Source organism: Pyxicephalus adspersus, chromosome 2 (assembly GCF_032062135.1).
Source record: "Pyxicephalus adspersus chromosome 2, UCB_Pads_2.0, whole genome shotgun sequence".
Lineage (NCBI taxonomy): Eukaryota > Metazoa > Chordata > Amphibia > Anura > Pyxicephalidae > Pyxicephalus > Pyxicephalus adspersus.
In genome coordinates this window covers 26,819,370-26,838,980 of record NC_092859.1, presented here as the reverse complement: position 1 = coordinate 26,838,980, position 19,611 = coordinate 26,819,370, and the positions used below count along the sequence as shown (strand labels likewise).

The 19,611-nt window shown below is 39.8% G+C and overlaps 1 protein-coding gene across 1 annotated transcript in view; it reads left to right on the top strand.

Moving 5' to 3' along the window:
- The window catches only part of SSPN (sarcospan), a 19,001-nt gene extending 10,987 nt beyond the window's left edge, over nucleotides 1–8,014 (top strand). Inside the window, exons 2-3 of the mRNA XM_072400136.1 lie at nucleotides 3,839–3,925; nucleotides 6,810–8,014. Coding sequence (XP_072256237.1) covers nucleotides 3,839–3,925; nucleotides 6,810–7,175 — 453 coding nt within the window. The 3' untranslated portion in view covers nucleotides 7,176–8,014. The remainder of the gene's footprint in view (nucleotides 1–3,838; nucleotides 3,926–6,809) is intronic.
- The last annotated feature ends 11,597 nt before the right edge of the window (nucleotides 8,015–19,611 follow it).

The following is a 19,611-nucleotide window of genomic DNA, read 5'->3' as shown; positions in this document are numbered from 1 at the left end:
TGACCATAGACTGAGGATGTAGTGAAAAAGATAGCCAAAGACTGGGGACTGAGTACAGGAGATGGTCAGAGACTGGTGACATAACACAAGAGATAGTCAGAGTCTGAAGATGTAGTACAAGAGATGGTCAAAGAATAGGTCATAGTATAAGAGATGGCCAGAGACTGGTATATATAGGAAATGGTCAGAGACTGGGGTCATGTTATGGGAGATGGTCAGAGACCGGGATCATAGAACAAGGGATCATGATAGATCGAGTCATAGTACAAGAGGTGGTCAGAAACTAGGATCACAATACACAAGATGGTTACACTGGGATCATAGTACAATGGCCAGAGACTGGAGTCATAGTACACGAGATCATTAGAATATTGGAAAATTTAGCTTTAAACAAGTTTTTAGCAAGCTTTATCTAAAAACCTGCAGAAGTTTGTTAAAACCACATTAGTCATGGTCCATGAATCCAAAGTATTGTAATATCTACAGCAAGTAGGTGTCATGACTTACCTACAATGTACCCTCTCGGCCCCCTAAATGCTGGCTTTGGCCGCGCACAATAACCACAGATCACATGACTAAACATGGTGAAAATGAGGCACCAAAAGTCTATTTTCATCCGGCACAGTTCCATGAACCACTCAGCCGCCATAACAAGCTCATTAATATCAGAAGGGCTCTTTATTAACACAAAATGTGGCTTTTGTAATGATTTACAGTTATTTTACAGAATTGCACTTATGTTTTAGCCCTCAGATCCCTGTTAAGTACAGCAGAAAAGGTGCAGGGCGCGCAGTGAGAGTGTGATGGGCAGAAAATGCGTCTGAGGTGACAGGGTGTCTTAAGTGAAATCATTCTTTATTGACGGGAAAATGTCTTTCTCGCTCCAAGTCACATTTATCGCTTTTACGAGCCGTTTTCAGGACATGTGCGGGAGATGGCGCTTCTCATAGATTAAGCTTTTGTCAAGTCCTCATGTCAACAACATAATGAACAGCGAAAGAAACAGATTCAAAGCCGTGTGATTGTCACAAGACCTGCTAGCAATGGCTTTGATGTTCCGGCAAATAACAGTTGGAGACAAGTATATTTAGAGTGCTAAAAAGTCTAATATTAGTTTATTTGTTGTGTTTTGTGTTTCACCTAGGACATTTAGGGACACACTTAAAGTGGAACAAAATGTAAAAAAGGGGCAGGCGATGTCCCTTCTGCAATAATACAAACTCACTTGAATTTCCCAATCTTTTCTTTAATGAATCCATAGCTATATATTTTAAGGCCAATTTCATAACTACTTTCACCATACAATAAATGTGCCACATTCCCATTAATAATTTTTATTACAAAGGAACCAAAGCATACGTAAAAGGACTTTTTAGGAACTAAATAACATAAAAAACATAACTTTTATTTCTTTACAATAAAAATTATATTGAAAATTCCTAATATAATACCATAGTATAGTTAAACCATATCTATAAATAGCCTAAAAGAGTCACAATACAACATTGTCTCATAAACATAGAATTCAACGCGTTTACATGATACATGTCCGAATCAGAAATGAGAGCTATGAATACAATAATTAATATTATACAATTATACATCGAATCACAATTACTGCAGTATACCTAGACTGGTTGGGGCAAAGAAAGCTACAACATAGGCACTGCAGTATTGTCAGCCAAGCATCTGCCAAGGTGCCAGCCACCGGAAGCCGTGCTGGGATTGTTTGTTCCTCCCACAGGTCTAAACCTGACCTTAAAGAGGAACTAAACTGAAAAGTACCAAAAAAAAAAAATACACTACCTTTAATCCCGCAGGGCAGTCCGATTCATCCAGGGGTGTCTTACATCGGGTCCCGTGTCATCCCAGTATCTGTCCCAGAGCCGGCGCTCCAGGCGCGGCCATCTTCTCCTCTTTATCTGGGTTCTTCATCCTACGTTAGCTGACCCACGCACAAGATTGGGTGAGCATGCGTGCGATCGGCAAATTTTTCCCTTTGCGCGAAAAGGCAACTTCTGTTCATGCTTGAGATGCTCGGACATGCGCAGAAGAAACACCCAAGTGCCTCCCGGGATGCCTGATGTGGGTAGTAGGCAAACTAGTAGTGGACAGAGGTGGGCAAACTTTTTCAGTCAGGGGCCACAATCTGATATAAAATTTGACAGAGGGGCCCGGCTGATGGGAGAGTGGACGGGGTTTTGCCATCATGACGCCACTGAATGGCTTAACCCAGCACACTCTGCCATTGCAGATCTGAGCCTGCGATGGGAGAGTGGGCGGGTTGTGCGCAGTGACATAGCCCGCCTACCTCCATGAGTTGGGATACAAACAGGACATGTTCTGCGGCCCTGGCCGGTGCCCCCCCAGTGGGGTCCGTCTCCTGACCCTGCTTGGGGTGGCACCAGCCAGAGCCGCGGACCACCCAAAGGGCTGGAGAAACAACTTTATTGGGCCGTATACGGCCCGCAGCCTGGCCTTTGCCCATGCCTGGCCTAGCAATCAAGAATTTAGGGGGGGTGCTGCACCCTTTTTTTTAAAAAAAAAACAATAGAATTTTTACCTTACATAAAAGAGTTGTCTACCCTTTATGTAAAGTTACATTTCTGAGTTTAGGTACGCTTTAGGCTCAAATTTACTTCCATAGGTGGTCCTAGTACCACCTACTGATATCTGACAACAACATATTGATGAATATGATCGACCTTTAAACTCAGCTGATATAAATTCAGTTTAATTTTGAATTGCAGTCAAATAGCAATTATTTCAAAACAGAAACCCAATCAAGCAATGTAATAGAAATAGCTAGGTTTGTGATCTGAATTGTATGCAAAGTGGTCCATCAGAAGTAGAAGATCCTTTATTTTAATTATGGAATCAAATAGAGAATATAGAATGGTTAGATTGCCATGTGTATGGCCAGAATTAGGGAGGGGGCAGTTTGTATCAGTCCCAATATTCCGCCCATGAATAGGAGGGGTTTTATGGCCCGGGGTTGGGCTTGGAGCATTCCACTTAATTTTTTCTGTCATGTTTATGTTTTCAAGTAACTGCATATATCCGAAGGCAGTTGGAATAAACAACATGATTTGCCTTCCTAACTTTTTTTTTCCTTTTAGTCATATTTGTTGTTGATGTTGAGATTGTGTTGTCGAATTTCTGATTTTGTCACAAGGGAGTCAGCAGACAGGCAGCACGAGAGAGGTCACCTCGGTTCACGGATTATCATTGGAAAAATTTGTGTTCTTTGTACATAGGATGAGGTTGTACTTTAACCAGGAATATCCAGGATTCGGGCGTGTGAACTGTAAACATGCTCTTGAGGTTTGCCTTAAAGGGCACCTGTTAAATAGGTGGAAAATTCACAGCATGATTATACGTCGGTTTGGTTAATGTTAAATAGCAGATTTACCGGTACATTTTAGTATTAAAAACTTTGGGAAATTATAAGAACAGAAGGAGAAGAATTAAAAAAAGCCCCTGCCACAAACATTATATATAAGACACAAAAAAATGTATCATAGGGTTAGTGTAAGGGCTTATCTACTCATCCTGTACCCCCCTACATAACCTTTCATGTAGCAGATGGATAGAAGAGAAGGTAATTCTAACCACTAATATCATACCGCATGATTTGACAATATATTTCATTTATATATAACCAGGTATGGCCTACACACTGCATATTTGTTAGTTATTATAAAGGAGGTGGCACAGACATGGCACAATCAGATCATAACTTGTGTGGGCAGAATATGGGTAATGGTTGCTTTCTTCCTATTTTTATGGCATATTAGAAAGAAATGAGTGACCATTTAAGCTGATTCTTTTCTCTTAGGTGACTGTGGTAGCCATTCTAGGCTTGATATTGCTCTGCCTCCCCTATCAGCCATATGAGAAGACATCTGGGCAGTTTGCTTTGAAGGTAAGAAAAGTCAGAATGTTTCAGCCTGTAATAATATGAATAATAATAACAATAATAATTCAAAAGCAGAATGGCTTGATATGGTTCATGCATGTTATCGGTTTGCTGATTGAGTAAATAAAAGCTGAACTCTAAGCAAACAGCTCCATACACCATTAAAACATGGAAGATTTTTCCACTAGCTAAGGTTTTGTGTTTTTATCTATCCAGTACTGAGATATACAAAGCCCTGCCATACAGCACCACCAGTCTTGTGACCTGACTTTTCTCTAATGCAGTTAAGCAACACAGCTTGGTCACCTTCCTTTCCTCGGACTCCGGTTAGAAACTGAAGGATCAGCAACAGGCTGATGAGGTCATCTTTCTGCTTTTCCCTCTGGTCAGCATCATATTTGTCAACACAAACCAATGCATAATACTTGGTTGGCCCCAAGTAACCCTTTCCTATTTCCCAGTTTGGAAGCAGCAGTAGAAGAGACTGAACTCTAGAACATAAACCCTAGACAGAGCGGTCTTATAGCATCTACAAAATTGCCAATGTAGCATGGGTCTTTGAGCAAATATTTACTTTCCTGCTGTAAAAGTTGGTGCCATGAAGTAGCAGTACCCAATGGCTAGCACTGCTGTAGGCAGCAGCCAATGGTACAAAACTATCAATATCACATGTAACATCTCATATGATGACTTGATTTAGGGGTGTGAGGAAGCAGCAACCTCACTGCAGCACTTTTCTCAAAGCTTAGCACCAGCAGTTTATATGTTCTCTCCGTGTTTGAATGGGTTTCCTCTGGGTACTCTGGTTTTCTCCCACATTCCAAAAACATGCAGTTAGGTTAATTGGCTTTTCCTCGAAATTGTCCTTAGAATGTGGTTATGACATATGACCATGGTGGGGACAGTAGAATGTCAGCTCCTTAAGAGACAGCTAGTGATATGTTAATAGATTTGGTAAAGCGCTATGTTTAATGTTGGCGCTCTATAAATACAAGTATAAAATAACCTCACCACAGTCTAAATATTGCCTGAATACTGTATACACTGATGTTCTCTCATTCCTTTATTTCTATCCAAGTTTAATTATTAAGTTATTTTTGTTCTCTGTATCCAGAAGGCACCTGTGTGCCCTTCCCAAACAGAACAATAATATAAAACCTATTTTTTGTTGAAGTAATATTTTTTTGTTCTTCCATTTCTAGTTTGGTTGAGTATATTGATTTTTCTTTAATAGTGAGGATCAAATCCTTTCACTAGTATCTTATCCAAAGCTTTTTGTGTAAATTTGTGTATGAATCATCCTCAGATACTCGCATTTAGGGGAAAACAGGGCATGGGTACAAGGAGGCATTTCCCCCATACCAGTACTAAGAATAAATGTATGACTGGTGGCCCAAAGTGGAGATATTTCACCAGACATCAATCATTCTGAATAAACCGATTGATGTCTGATTTAGAAACACCCACCTGTCACTATATTCATTATTTAGCCCACAGAATTCTTTCCCGATCTTGAAAGGGCTCATTGGCTGGGTTTGTCCCCTAAGCCTAATATTTCTAGTTCTCCCTTTTGTTTCAGTTAACAACAATTAAATTAAACCAGTTTTCTTTTTAATCTCCTTAATATCTTCCACAATTATAAAATATAAACAAAATAAAATCCTTACAAATACTTTTTCATGCTTCATAACTAGTTCTCAAAAAGAACAAGGAGGTCCCCTTGCGTTTAGAGTCTTTTTAACAAAGTGGAGACATGATGACCCCAAAATGCTTTGTGCCCATTGACCTATTGAGAGTAAGGTCACATAGGATTGGAAGTGAACTACCAAGAGGTCCTAAGGATCTCTTTATTTTTTGTAAGTAATATGCTTCCTCTGGCAGAGGGAATTTAAATATTTAGGTCACTGCCACCCTTGTAAAGATGTTATAGGATCAGGATGACAATCCAGGGAATGAGCAATTATTTCACTTGTGACAGGTTTCTTAAAAAAAAAACTCCTGTCAATTAAATACATTTTGATGGTGTTCCTTGATTATGTCGTTAATTAAATCTTTAATCTGGCAATCTAACTAAAAGGTATAAAGATATCCCTTATGGGGCATTGAAAAGAAATGATTTGTAAGTAAACCAGTTGACCAAAAAATGTCACCTTTGTAATAAAATCCTATCCAAGAAGTAATTTTCAGGCTAAAATGTGATTTGTTTTACATGTTTAATGTCCTACAACATTATAAAATCATTGGAATTTTGCAGTGCTTAAAATGTAGGGGGAGTTTTTTTTTTTTACAGAGCGTGGAATTCACTTCACCATTTAGGGATAATACAACTTTATGATCCCCTACAAAGTACAGAATATAGGAACAGAAAGAATAGTCTATTGTATTGTGCATTCTGTGCCACACGTGGTGCCAGTCAGTTACCAAAGCTTTGATTAAAGCCTAATTCCATTACATTCAATGTTTATGTAAAATCTAAGGTCTAATCTGTAAAAAAAATATTTTATGGTATGGACATTTAAGTCTACCTAAATCTCTTGGCTGAAACTAAAATCATTAGGTGGTAAATAAAGAGTCCAAAAGAGCTTTTAATGGAGCTGAATGGTGTTTGCCAATCTTGCTAAATGTTTCTACAGGAGAGGTGGGATGGGTCATACAAGACATTTATTATTATCTTGCTCCAGTTCTGGATAAAGGGCTATAAAATGGTCCAGCAAACTCATCAACCTCCAAAGAGAGGACTTGCTTCTCCTCTATGGTGGACTTGCTTCTGCTCCAGGTTCATAGTCCTGAGTCCATACAATTAGAAACTTTATTAGTTAGCATCAGCAAAAGCTGAACAAATGTTCAATTTTTTTTTTATTAGACAATTGTTGTTGTTTTTTTTTTCCAGCTCCTGTATTTCCTGCTGAGCGCCATTGGCATTGTCATCTGCATCTTAGCTGTTGCTTTCGCAGCTCACCATTACACTCAAATCACAAAATACTCCTGCAAGATGGTGGATGAGTCCTGCCAGTGCACCCTGGACCCTTCCGACCCGCTGAGCCGCACTTTCCTTTACCAGACTGTGGCCAACTGCGATGTGGTCACCACCACCATCAAGCTCTTTGTTCTTCTGCAGATTACCCTGAACCTTCTGTTAGCCCTGGTCTGCCTAGCCGCATGTTTCATCATGTGGAAGGATCGCTACCAGGTGTTCTATGCGGGCACCTGGTTTCAAGGTCCTCCTGCAAAAGAGACCCCACAACAGAAAGTATAGCAAGCATCCTGCACACAGGACTTCAGAACTCTAATTCTACCTTCCTGCAAGAACTGATGTCAAGTCATATTTACACAAAAGCTTTGCAAGCAGGGCAAATGGTCTGGGACCGTGTTGCAGAAGAAAAAAAAAAAATCCAAACTTTTTTTGTAATAAGATGCCACCATTTCCTGTGACCACCAAAAATATACCATTGTAACCTACCCTAAGCCAGCTATTAGCTTTTTGGCTGACGTTTCAGTTCTGTTCCTGCAGGAAGGGAGCCGTCTGTTGCTGGGTGCTCACTTATGCCTTATTCTGCCTTGGATGACCACTAACACTTATGGCCATTTGTGATATAAGCTTCTTGAATGTAAAACTGAAAAGAGGTTTTAATGTTTACACATCTCTAAATCAAGCTCTCTTTTTCTAGGGAAGTTGCACCTAGAGGGTTGGTAAATTGGAGTGATTTCACATAACTATGGCTGTGAGTGAAAAGATTTAGCAGAGATTTGAGTGTAAGGTTGCCATCTAATTAATATTTTACCGGCCTGGTGAATAAAAATGGCACTTGCTTCGTATTTTATTAAAAAGTTATAAAATAGTTTCTATTTTCCCAAAACATGGCAACCTTATTATTATGGTGATGCTGGTGTTTAAAACTAGGAGATGAAATGTTTATTTAAAAACAAAATAATGTATTTTATTTACTCATGAAAAGTGTGAACTAAGCCATATCTATGCTCTGACGTGTACAAATTGGCATCCACCATGGTTGGGTCAACTTGGTGGTAGCATCAACCAAAGGCTTTGATGGGCAAAAAAAAGCTGAGTGATAATAAAACTTTTTTTCTAAATAATTTGATATTTTTGTTCTCATCTCCACTACATTGGGAGAAGGGGGTCCTAAAAAGACACTTTATTGCAACCTCTTCATCTAAGAACTGGCAAGCTTCAAAATATTGCATTTGTGGGGGTTTAGATCAACCTAAAATTATCAGATGCTCAAAAGAGGTTTATAGTTTAAACGCCTTCTATACTCCCCAAGCTGTCAGGCTTGGAAGAGCAAGCTAGACAATGGGCCTGATTTATTAAAGCTCTCCAAGGCTGGAGAGAATACACTTTCATCAGTGAAGCTGGGTGATCCAGCAAACCTGGAATGAATCTGGTCCAGGATTCAAAACATTTGCTAGCAAATAGCAAATGATTTTGAAGGAATCCATTCCAGTTTTGCTGGATCACCCAGCTTCACTAATGAAAGTGTATTCTCTCCAGCCTTGGAGAGCTTTAATAAATCAGGCCCAGGCCCCCAAAAGGATTTCCTTTCACCTTTTGTTCAGTGTGATCATTATAAAATGTTGGATTTCTGCTCTCTTTCTGTCCCAGTAACAATAATCACCATTATAAATAGAGGAGTGAACAAATCTCCCCAGCTGTAACACAAGGGGCAAAACTTGCAAAAGTTTTAACCCTTTCTTTCACACTCTATCTAAAAGTAATAAACGAGTGCTAGAGAAACACTTTTAAAGCAGACAGAGGATTTTTGGGGAATATGCATATGGACTGGCCAATATTTCACCATGCTGTAAAACTAGAGTTAGAAGATTATACAAATCTCTATATTTAGTCATCCACAGCTGCAAAGGTGTAGGGGTTAATCCTCACGTGATGGCCGAATATCTGCAGGCCTTCAATCGAGATCCCAATCACGTGAAGTTCGACCTGAGAGTGTGTCATTCACAAGCGAAGGGTCCAGAGATTAACGAAAGCCGCAATTAACGCCAATCAATCATGACTCACGCCTGGCAGTCCTCTGATAGGAGAGAACACTAATGCTGGAATTTGAAACTTTCTATAGCACTATTTTTGCACAGTTTCTGCCAGCTGGAAAAATATTTTAAAGAGAACCAGTGATAAAAATATTCGATGATATAATTCTACAAGTTTATCGTTCAGGGAGTGTGTTTGAGGCCTCCTGTGCTACATTATAAGAAGCTCACTAAAAAAGTAGCCAGATTTTTGAGAAGTGTTGAATAGGAGTAAAGTTTTGATCCAAAACTAAAGGAGGTAGACTGGGGGTCCTGCAAGCATCTTGTAGTATATGTAAAGCCAGAAAAAGTGGATAGAAAAATGAGAGGTTAAAGCCTCATAATTAGATTTAAGTGATTGTATTTAATATTTGGGTAGACAGCCTGAATTAAGAACATGTTATGTTATGAATAAAACTGATTTTGCAATAAGCACCAAACCATAAATCCAGTGCAGATTTTATTCCAAAAACTAAATAAGATAGAAGGTTGAACATAGAACCAATGCTTTTTAAGGGTTTATTAGTGGCTCTTCATCAGAAATTGTGGTGGCACAAGTCAAGGGGTGTGAAGTGTAAGAATGCTTGGCAATGAAAATCTGGTTTTAGGAACAAATATTAGGTTCCCTTTGCCCATGCACTTCAAATGGACTATCCATTGTACAATAGATCACAAGCAATCAAGTGAAATAATGAAATATCCCAACTTTCTTTTGATTTACTTGCTCTCTGTTTGATCCTGGGGGTGTTACACTATACAATTATACATTACACACACCAAAGTTGAACGTTAGGGGATTTTTGCAATGTTGTTAGATAACCGGCTATTGCGTATAAGCCACCATTAAAGGGGATGTTTCCTTACTTTATAAATAACTCCATTACCTTCCTGATGAGTCTGCGGGACAGGAAGAGAGGGCAAACCTCTTCTTTAGGAGAATTTATTAAGGAAAAACCGGGGCTAACCAATGCCCATGCTATCCAAAGTTTTAGCTTTACATATAAAAACGTTTATTTAGTAACTTCCCCATCGAGAAGAAGGAAAGTTTCAAGTAAACGCATGAAGAAAATGTTACTGTTAATGATATTTTAATTTCATAGAAATACATTCATGGGACTGAATCGTGGCTTTCTGCAATATTTCTATGTATGATGAATCATACCAATTCACTAACCCAGCATGAGTTCTTCACCTTCCATACATCATTTCCTGGAAAGATAAAAATATACTGGTATCTTTTGTTTATTTTATCTAAAGAGAACCGGTTCTTCCTCTCTGGTTCTGATAAAATATGCCCAGACTGTGACTGTTTCTGATTTTTTTTCTTACAGTCTGGAAAGGAGTCACGATTTTGTAGATTTCAACTGTCAAACTGCACAATATGAAAAGGATTAAGTCTGGTGTCACTCTTATCTGACCCTTGCAGCCAGGCACTTACAAAATAAAGATTAGTTTGTTTCCTTTAACTGCTTCGTGGCAATTGGGTATTTTACATGGTTATGGCTAAAGTAAAGAAGACTTAAACTGTGGTCTGTGGAGATTGACTGTGCAGGTAAGACCAGAGCTCAAAATCGTTTTTAAAATGATGCAAACATCCAGTCCACTGATGTAATAGAAATGTGCTGTAAACAGGAAAAATAGGAACGTGTATAGCTTTGAGCAACTTTTATTTCAAAAGAGCTAAATTATGATGCCACACAACTGGTAAGAACATCCACCAAACTCCAAACTTGTGGGGTGTCCCTGCTATGCGGGGGCTAATACCCACTAAATGTGGTCCAAGTAAGGACTATTGGTTAATAGTGAAACTGGGTCATGAACTAAGGTTCATTGAAGTGCATTGAGAACAAAGTCTATCCCATCTGGTCCAATACCACATAGGAGCTACTGTAGCAGAAAACTGGAAAATGTAATGCTGGCCTGATAGAAAATGTTTCGGAACACACAGCTGATTTCAATGTGCTGTGTATGGGACCAGTGACCCCGTTCCACGGTCAAAAGGGCATACAATGGGCAAGCATTAGAAATGACTAAGGGAGCAGTGGAAAAAGATGGCCTGGTCTGGGAAGTCCCATTTTCTTTTAAATGATGTGGATAGCTGGCTGTCCTGATTACCCCCCTCCCCTTTAACCCATCTAATGGGGTTTTATTTTTCTTACCTACAGAAGAAAGATATACTCATCTAGATTCACCATCCAATCTTTGTCATTGGTGTTTCCATTTGGGCAGGACTGTTGATCCATCGTTGTTGGATGGCTGTGCCCAATAATCCTTTTTATGATTATGTCACACCTTTCCTGGCTTCTGAATTTACTTTGCCGGATTGCCAAAATAAAGTGTTCATTAAATAGGGAATAAAAGGAAAAGACTTAAAACTGGAGTGACACATGACCTTAGGTGAGTAAAAATGTTTTCTCTTGAAATCCAGCAATTAGTAAGACGGGGTGGGAGGGAGGATGTAGTTTGCCTGGAGTTCAGATTTAAAGGATCTGCTGATAACATCTTGGTGCCAGATACCACTGGGCACCTTCAGAGGTCTTGCGGAGTCCATGCCCTCAACAAGTCAGAGCTGATTTGGCAGCAGAATATTAGGCAGGTGGTTTTATTGTTTTGTCTGATCAGTGCATATCTGATGTTATGTCCATGTTAAAGACAGCTTTCGGATATTTCTAGCAGAACTAACACATTGTTTTATGATTTCTAAAGAAATTCATAAGTGAACTAGGGCTGTTCCTTTGTATTTCACTGGCGTTTTTTCCTTGTTAGAATAATCTGTGAGCAGTACCACACCTACAAAAGAATTCAGCAAAATTGTATCCATTTTTTGTGTATTTTACACTTATAACAAAGCCGGAGGAAGAGGAAGCCACTGAGCAAGAGAGGTCAGAAAAAGTTATTTTAATAAAGCAGAAAGCGGGTGCCAAGTGTCTACGAGTCACAATACAAACACTCTCACATCCTCTTCTCTCTGTCTTGTTTTGTATCCTGGCCTGTCTGAGAGCAGAGGTAATGCTTATCGAAACCAGGGCCAGGCATGGAAAGGGGAACTACAGACTGAATATAGTACTGTATGTAAAAAAAAAACAGTGAATATTCAAAGGAAATCAGGCATGCCATGCGTTACAATGAACAGGGGACCAGTAATAGTTCACCTTTTTATCTTTAAAAGAGGCCCAGTGTTTTAGATATACACTCAGACAAAACAACAAAACCACCTACCTAACATTTTACAGGTCCCTGTTGTGCCACCAATGCAGTAAGTGAATCCTAAGGCTATGTTCCAACTGCTGGTTAGGTTGCGGTGTGGTTACTGCTTCCTCATGCCGGTGAATCACTGCTTTTGGGGGTTTCAAATAGTTTTTTTTACCCATGGCAGCACCAAAGAGAATGAATGTGGGTGACAGTGAGCAGTACAATATTGCTCACTGCTACCAGCTGTCAAGTTTGCAGCACCTACGATGTGAATGACTGAACAGCTCGCAAGGTGCTAGCCGCCAAGAGTCACACAGGACTCCCCAGGCAGGTCTAAACATAAATCTGAGAGACTAAGTCATTTTCTAGCTTTCCTCTCACTACTTGGATTATCACAGAGTGGCGGAGGGACCCAGGCACACAGCCGGTTGGGTTTTGCTGTCAAACTTGCTCTGTACTGCATCTTATGGATACGGATAGTGGTGTTAGGAACATCTAGACAGGCTGTGCACAGCCAGATTATCCCAGCAAACACTGCCTACATTCTATTACAGTCTATTTTTGGGAGATCCAGGATCCAGGGAACCAGCAGGTACTGTATATTACTAATAGCAAAACTGTGCTCTTTGTTCCACATGAGAACACATAAAAAGAAAGCGAGCACAACAGTTTTTTTAAACCAATATTTTTGTATTATTGGTACATTTCCCAAAAATACAATACAAAAAACGAAGGTTCTTACAGTGAAACTGCAAGAAAGCCGTTCATGGCCATGAAAATGGCACTATACAGTATGCAACTACTTATAAAATAGTGGACTGGAAACAAATCAAAAGAATCCAGTGTGAACCTGAAAGGCATAAGGTTTGCAAATGTGTACGTTCATACCCGACGTGTTTGGCCTGTTGTAGGCTTCCTCAGGGGTAGTGATACGTTTAGCAAAACATTGAAATATACTAGTAACAACACAAATTAAAAAAAAAAAACAAGTTAGTGAAAACATTTTTTGAATTACAATATTTTGTGTTATATCAAAAAAGAAAAAAATATGAGTTGTGCTAAGGTAAGTGATATATCAATATTGAGCACATATAACATTTTATACATTAGAGAGCAACAAGTAGTCAATGAGGTTACACTGGTGTGGACAGTATAATATAAAGTCTTAATTGAATCTAATAAAGTATGTATAAGAGTTAAAGGTATATAAATGAGTGAAATAAAAGAGATTGAAAGAATTACATAGTCCAAGTAACAGTACATCATATATGGGAAGCTGAGCCTAACCAGAAAATAAATGATAGTGAATAAACTCACGGTGACAGTAGTTGTCTCTGTATATGATGGAGAGTTATGGAGGTGAGTACACATAATTATGTAATAAAAGGGAGAAATAGAAGTAGGGGTAATACCTGGGAGGAAATATATAGAGTAGATGGGCTGCCAATAAAATGAAGGAAAAGAACGAGACCGCAAAGAGAGAATAAAAGTAGAGAGAAGAAAAAGTAAATGACAATGAAGAGCTAGCAGAATCTAGAAAACTATGAAGGCAGTAATAGGAAATGTAAAGGTGGGAATAACCTGTTTGTTATTTATCTAGTTCCGCTGGAGAAATTTGCCCTAACTTTTTGTTTTGATTGGCAAACTGTTCTGGAAGAAATCTCTCCAAAACGAGAATACATCATATTAAACCACTAAGACCAGTGACCCCTTTGAAAGATATCCTCTATCCTGTTCCAGTGCGAGTAAAGAGGAGATAGAGACACCAATACAAACTATTCTAGATAAAGCTAAAAAGTACTTTTAAAGCGGCACTAAATCTTGCTATACTCACCTGTCCTGGTTCCATCCTGGGCACCGCCATCTACTTCCTTTTTTTTCTCCTTTTGACCTTTTGGTCATCTTGATTGGCCAGGCCGGGAAGACATGACTCTCACACATGGGAGTTCATTCAGTCCCAGCAAACACAAGGGAAGCCAGCATTGCTGGGTATCCTGTTTTTTTGACAGTTCTCCAGAGCGATCAGGCAGGTAAGATGGATTATTGCACATCACCTGTCCCTTTCTGCAATAATGACCTGCCTGATCAAACATTTATAAGTGGAACATTAGTTCTGCTTTCAATTTTTTCCTTTTCTGCACTTTCAGGAGCTGATTATGCCACACTTTTTGGGCTGTTTTTGTAATATGCTGATATATAAAGGCTCGCTCTACTGGCAGTGAGTATATTAGGCAGCGCAATGAGCCCCCATGCTGAACCAATTATAGCACCAATTATAGGCCACCTTTCCCATCAACACACCATGCTGTCATTTCCAAAGCCACGCATGCAGGCGTGTGAACAGTGCACGTACGCACAAGCTCAGATTGTATATGTTTAATTGGTGATGTTTTTTCCTGGCTTGTTTTCTGCCATTGCTGTTGGCTGTGACGCAGTTCAGTTCTGTTGACGGTTAAGTTTCCCTTTGACTAGAGCTGGTTTGGGGATTAGTGCCAGCTCGCGCCTGGCTGTTGTGCGCTGACTTGGACGTGCAGAATGGAGAAGTGGATATTTGTGTGCAGTGAGCCCTCTGTCACAGCTTGTCTCCTTCACGTGATCAGACCGTGCTGGCTGCCAGCTCTGGCAATGTGGAGGCTGTGTGTTGTGTTACAGCCCTAAAATAGATCCAGGCCCGGGGGGAGCGGGAGACACCGCTAATACTCACATGAGGCTCTAAAAAGTTTTAAAAGATTTGCTGTTCACTATATACAGTTTTCTGAAGCAAACTATTTATTTTTCTGCAAATGTCTTACTTAGAGATCCTGACAATAGTGGCAGTGGTGTCAGCCTGCTGTGCAAGCACTATTCATTGGCTTGTTGGGCTACCAAAAAGATATTTCAGAAAGGCAAATCCTGAATGAGTGAGCAGATAAGAGCCATCTTATATCATTAAAGTGCAATTAAACCAGCAAAGAAAAAGCTTTGCAGAAGCATTTTTCCATAATATAGTGCAACATATAGCAGCAATGTATACAATCATGCCACTAACTGTCCCTCGTAGGAGCATACGGCCTAATGCCCCTAACAAAGTCTAAGGTCTAGTTTTGGGGAGAAAATAATCTACCTGTATGTTTTTGGATGTGGTAGGAAAATGGAGTATCCAGAGAAAACCTTACATAAAAACAAAAACATACAAATACCATGCAAGAGATTGTCTAGCCGAGATCTAAACCTAGGAGGTTCTTGTGCTGCAAGGCCCAAGTGATAGACTCTAAGTTACAGTGCCACTTATATTTGTATATTAGGGAAACAATACCTTGCAAAGAAATCCCCTCGTGCCATACAATGCCCCTCTGGTGCTGTCTTATCTGAATTTGGGTCTTCAGCTGCATGATTGGCTGGGCCCAAATAATACAAGGTCATGCTGTTACATATTGTCTTTTCAGAATTGTGCAGAGACTGTAGACTAAGCTGCACATACGTGGCTCGGCGCACACCCAGAAAAATGTGCAAACAGGCAGAATTTATGGCAGAAAAGTCTAGGTACACACTTCCAATAAGTATCGTTAGAAAATTAACGATTACGACAGATCAACAATTATGCACAGTTTTATTTGAACGATCGTATTGTGCACAATTCTGCACATGCTGTAACGATACGATCGTTCAAATATAATCCACCATTAGTGTCCACACGCTAGATATAATCGTTTAAAGATGCAGGGAGTGACATGTAAAGGAGAAAGTGTACTGCGGAAACATGCACGATCACTGAACGACTGTACACACGATAGATAGCGAACGATCGTCGGCCAATCAGATCTGCCGTGATGGTCGTTCATTGCCAACAACAATCCTCGTTCGTTGGTCAGTCGTTGGTCACCTTTTTTGGGACTGATTTTCAGACGATTTGGTTGTTCGTTTCCAACGATAATTATTGGAAGTGTGTACGTAGCTTTAGACTGTCTCTTCTGCCATAAGTATCCACTTTAAGGGCCTGTGTTTGCTTCAAACAAGGTTTTCATTCTCATACAAGTTCATTGTGTTGTGTAGTCCACTGGAATCAGGTCAAATGCAAAGATAACCGCCACTTCTTGGTCAATTTCCAACTCTTCCAAATAAAAAAACCTGGAGGTAAGAAATACTTGAGTAGAATTTAATGCCCCCAACAGACTTTTATTTTAAATGAATACAAAAATATATTTATTTAATAATACAACACTAAAACAGTACAATATAGACTTTTCAGATTTTCAATGGCCAATGTTCCAGTGACAATTATCCAAGAGTTCTCAAGGAATTCACAGGAAGTGTGGAGAAAACTTCTTCAACAGGACAACTGACAGGGATTGTAGTCTTTGACTGCTGTGTTCAAAACTAAACAAAAAAGTTCACATAAAAAAAAAAAAACATTCTTTGGCTCCACTCTTGTAACTTTGCTTAGGCTGAGATCATGTTATTGGTTGCACACTGTGCACTGCAGTGCATTGTGGAAGAACATTGGGGTGTTAGAACCATCATGCTGAGAATGAAGAAATAGCATGAAGATGATTGGTAATAGAACACTCTGTGACAGAATTGTCTGGATTTTTCTATTTTGCAGCAGGAAGAAGGTTATCCAGTCCCTGTCACTCGAGGCTCTCTCACTAACAAACAGCTGTCTAAGCCCGTGGGCAGGTGCTGCTGTATTCCTAGTGAGGGATGATAATGCTCGGAGTCGTAGGAGTGTTAAAATAGTCTCCAAGCAGAATACGAGCTATACGTGGGAGAGCAAAGGACCTGAGAATTCGATGTGACACCGGCGATGATGAAAAGGTCACCTCAATATCACAGCTCATCAAGATAAAAAAAATACAAATTTGGACTTCGTATTATTCTATATTCACTTGTGTAAAAGTTCCTGTATAGAGTAACTGATCAAGTTAATATCAGATTGCAACCTATCCATTCACCAGAGCCGGGTGATACTCCAGAGAATGCAACCTAAATATTCACCAGAGCTGGGTAATACCCCAGAGAATGCAGCCCAACTTTTCACCAGAGCCGGGTGATACCCCAGAGATTGCAACCTATCCATTCACCAGAGCTGGGTGATACCCCAGAGAATGTAGGCCAAATATTCACCAGAGCCGTGTAATACCCCAGGGAATGCAGCCCAACTATTCACCAGAGCTGAGTGATACCCCAGAGAATGCAGCCTATCCTTTCACCAGAGCCGGGTGATACTCCAGAGAATACAGCCCAAATATTCACCTCAGCTCGGTGATACCCCACAACAGAGTTTCTCAAACAGGGTTCCTCCAAAGGTTGTTAGGGGTTCCATCAGCAATGAGCAATTTGTGACACTCCGGTTAGTTTAAGTGACATAAATGATATTTTTATCTATCTGTTCCAATTGATAACCATAATATAAAGACAAATTAATTATAGCAGGGGTTCCCTAAGATCTAAGAGTTATTTCAAGGTTTCCTCCATGTTGAATAGGTCAAGAAATACTGTCCCAGAGAACACGGCCCGTCTGTTCACCAGAACCCAGTGATAACCCATCCATGTTCTGAAGACCAATGACATCAAATAGTATGCAGTCTACCCATTTATTAGAAGGAGGGCGCTTCATGGGATGTCCACATTGCTACCTGCATGACATAAATCCTTCCTATTGGCTATCCACAGGCAGAATCCAGAATCAAGGAGAGGAGTCTGCAGCATTAGCATAAAGGGACTGTAGGGGACCATTTGGAATGAGAGCATCTGAATACAGCCTATCCATTCACTAGAGACCAGTGATATCATTGAGAATGCAGCCTATCTATTCAGTAGAAACTTATGATGTGCTGCCTATGCATTCACCAGAGCTGGCAACATCTCATGCTTATGCAGCTTGTCCATAGACTAGATGGAAGGGCCCTTCTTGGAATGCCCATATCTTGTTGGCTTCTTAGGGGCAGAGCCCTCATAAGAATAAGAAGAGTCCGCAGCAGTTACATCAGGCCAAGCGGACTGTAGGGGACCATTTGGGGTGGACACACGTGCAGTGCTTGATCAGTGGTCGCCTGTTCCTGGATTTATTTCCCAAGGTTACTAATAAAAAACATGGGTATGACGGGGTGGTTGGAGGGTTAACTTTTGTCCAGAAATGGGCTATATCGTATCACTAAAGCTCAAAATATGTTTAAAATGGGTGTCTAGATTGAGGGATTCCTTGATCAATGAGCAACTTGTGTTTCTCAATTTACTTGCCACTGACACCAATAATCTTTTTGGCTATCTGTAAGGATGGTATTCTTCCCAATGGCCTGCAATGTAAGAGGCATTCTTCCTACTGACCACCATGGTGATATATTGTGACCTGTGGCTATAATGATTATATCAGGGATTCCTTAAAGCAGAACTAAGATCCCACTTTGAATAAATGTTGATTTTGCAGAAAGAGACAGGTGATGTTCTTTCTTCAGTAATTGTTCTTACTTTCCCGAGCAAAACCCAGCTATCAAATTTTGCTGAGCTACGCAGTGTTTGTTGCCAGGAATACCCAGCAATTCCGGCTTTCTTTCTGAGTGCCGGGAATTAATGAACTGTGGTGCGTGCGCCTGTGCAAAAGTTATGTCATCCCGGCCCAGCCAATGAAGATGGCTAAAGATCATTTTCAGGAAGAGAAGAATAATAAAGTTGGTGGTGTTCCCTTTGATGGAACAGGGACAAGGGGGTATCACGGGTTGAGTTCCACTTTAATACCTGAAAGTTATGTAAAGGCTTTATGGCTATCTGTCTCCCCATTGGAAACATTCACCCTCTCTATTTGTTCTGGTGATGTGAAAACCAAAACTGTACAGTTCTCAGCAAAGCAGAAAAAGAAATGCTCCAGATTTTCATTTAATAACTTTATTATTCATATAAGTAAGTTATAGATACCTCATTCCATGTCACCCAGTCCTGCAGCCATTGAAAATGCTTCATTGTGTTTCATTTACACACCACATGTTCTGTCAAATCATTTTTTATTTAATAATAGGAATATGTATCAAGTTTTTTTCCATTTAATGGTCTGTGGTTTACACTACCAGGGTTCTATAGGAGTTTGTAAAAAAAAACCTAATACAGTTTTTTGAGGGGGCTAACAAAATGATCCCCATCACTAAGTAGAACATTATGTTGTGAAATTGATAAAAGTCCTTAAAGATGGTGTAAATCCAACCAATAAAGTTGTATATAAGCTCATGGAGACTACAAATGACTGTTTTAACACTCTACACAGTCACAGTCCATTTTATTCATCAGGAGTGCATTTTCTCTTAGATTGTAGGCTCTTCGGGGCAGGGTCCTCTCCTCCTATGTCACTGTCTGTATCTGTCTGTCATTTGCAACCCCTATTGAATATACAGCGCTGCGTAATATGTTGGCACTATATCAATACTGTTAATAATAATAATGTAAGCAAGAAGGGACTGCAGATCACCAAATCTAAGATGGAAAAAAGT